The sequence below is a fragment of the Etheostoma spectabile genome, chromosome 15 (assembly GCF_008692095.1).
Source record: "Etheostoma spectabile isolate EspeVRDwgs_2016 chromosome 15, UIUC_Espe_1.0, whole genome shotgun sequence".
Lineage (NCBI taxonomy): Eukaryota > Metazoa > Chordata > Actinopteri > Perciformes > Percidae > Etheostoma > Etheostoma spectabile.
Window position 1 is genome coordinate 26,312,841 of NC_045747.1, and position 1,131 is coordinate 26,313,971.

Sequence of the window (1,131 nt, forward strand, 5' to 3'; positions counted from 1 at the left end):
GAGACACTTTCCTGCTCAATAAAGCAGCACATAACCTATCCTATTTTAAAGGCGTTTAAAAAAAAACTGCCTTAGTTTAAAAAGGCCATCAATGCCATCCTACCTGTACTTTAGAGTAGCTGATTAAAGAGGCAGATATTCATGGCTTACAGGTGAGCTGGACATGAGCAGTTCAAGTTTAGGTACAACACAGACGACTAAATATGAGGTATGAGTCAGTATTCTAAATTAACAACCTGACACCAGCATAGGGTAAATATACGGTCCATGCAACATGCATGTTCACTGTACACACTGAAGTATGCAATAATAAGTAGAAGGAGGGAATGTCTAGTGACTCATCAAAGTGGTAAAAAGTAAAGATGTTCTGTACTTTTAGCACATACAGTATACAAATATAGATGTCACGATCTATTTTCATTCTTCAGATTGGCAGAAATAAATTCATCCCTTAGACAGGGATGTAAAGAAACTGGAGTTTGAGGTGCGGGTTTTGACAAATGCAAGCCCTCATTCTTATTCTGGGACTTGGATCCCTCCTGCAGTAACAGAGGAACATAGGAAAGCTAATTAAACACAACTTGTGGATTGGAGCGATTTTAAATAAGCAGTTAATAATAAATAATGTGTACTGATTGCTGCAGAGTTTGAATTGTTTAAAACAGAATAAATCAACAGGCCTGACCAGTCAGTAGGCCTCAGATTGGAAGGCAGATCTCCGGATTCTTGGTGTCAAAGGCCCTTTAGGGACTTGACAGCCTTGCTCAGGTTGCTGTAGAACTCCGCCATGCTGGAGGGGAAGAACGAGTCGACCACGGAGCGGGGGAGAAAGCCACCCAGGTCCGTCTGAAAGAAGCTGAACACCTGGGTTTTGTTGGGCTCTCTGGAAGAATTGAGAAAAAAAGAGAAAATGTAGTACAAACAAAAAGTACAAGAGCGATGTAGATGAACTTGAACTCTTGCCAGAATATCCTCTACAAACACACACTGTTAGCGTTTAGTGTGTGTTTGCATACTCACCCTGCGATGGGAACACAGACGCAACCACATGGATGGTTGAACCCTCTCACGTAGCCAGACTGGGGAGGACAGCCCGAGTGACTCACATTGGTGGCTGTTTGACACACACAC

General features: G+C 42.4%; 1 protein-coding gene across 3 annotated transcripts in view; it reads right to left on the minus strand.

The window, feature by feature from the left end:
* Positions 1-202: 202 nt before the first annotated feature.
* The window catches only part of stard5 (StAR related lipid transfer domain containing 5), a 25,085-nt gene continuing 24,156 nt past the window's right edge, over positions 203-1,131 (minus strand). For 2 of the 3 annotated variants that reach the window (XM_032537428.1, XM_032537426.1), the window contains 2 exons: positions 1,021-1,114; positions 203-883 (listed from right to left, as the gene is read on the minus strand). In XM_032537428.1, coding sequence (XP_032393319.1) covers positions 733-883; positions 1,021-1,114 — 245 coding nt within the window. In that variant the 3' untranslated portion in view covers positions 203-732. The remainder of the gene's footprint in view (positions 884-1,020; positions 1,115-1,131) is intronic. The other variant, XM_032537427.1, reaches the window with a different exon arrangement.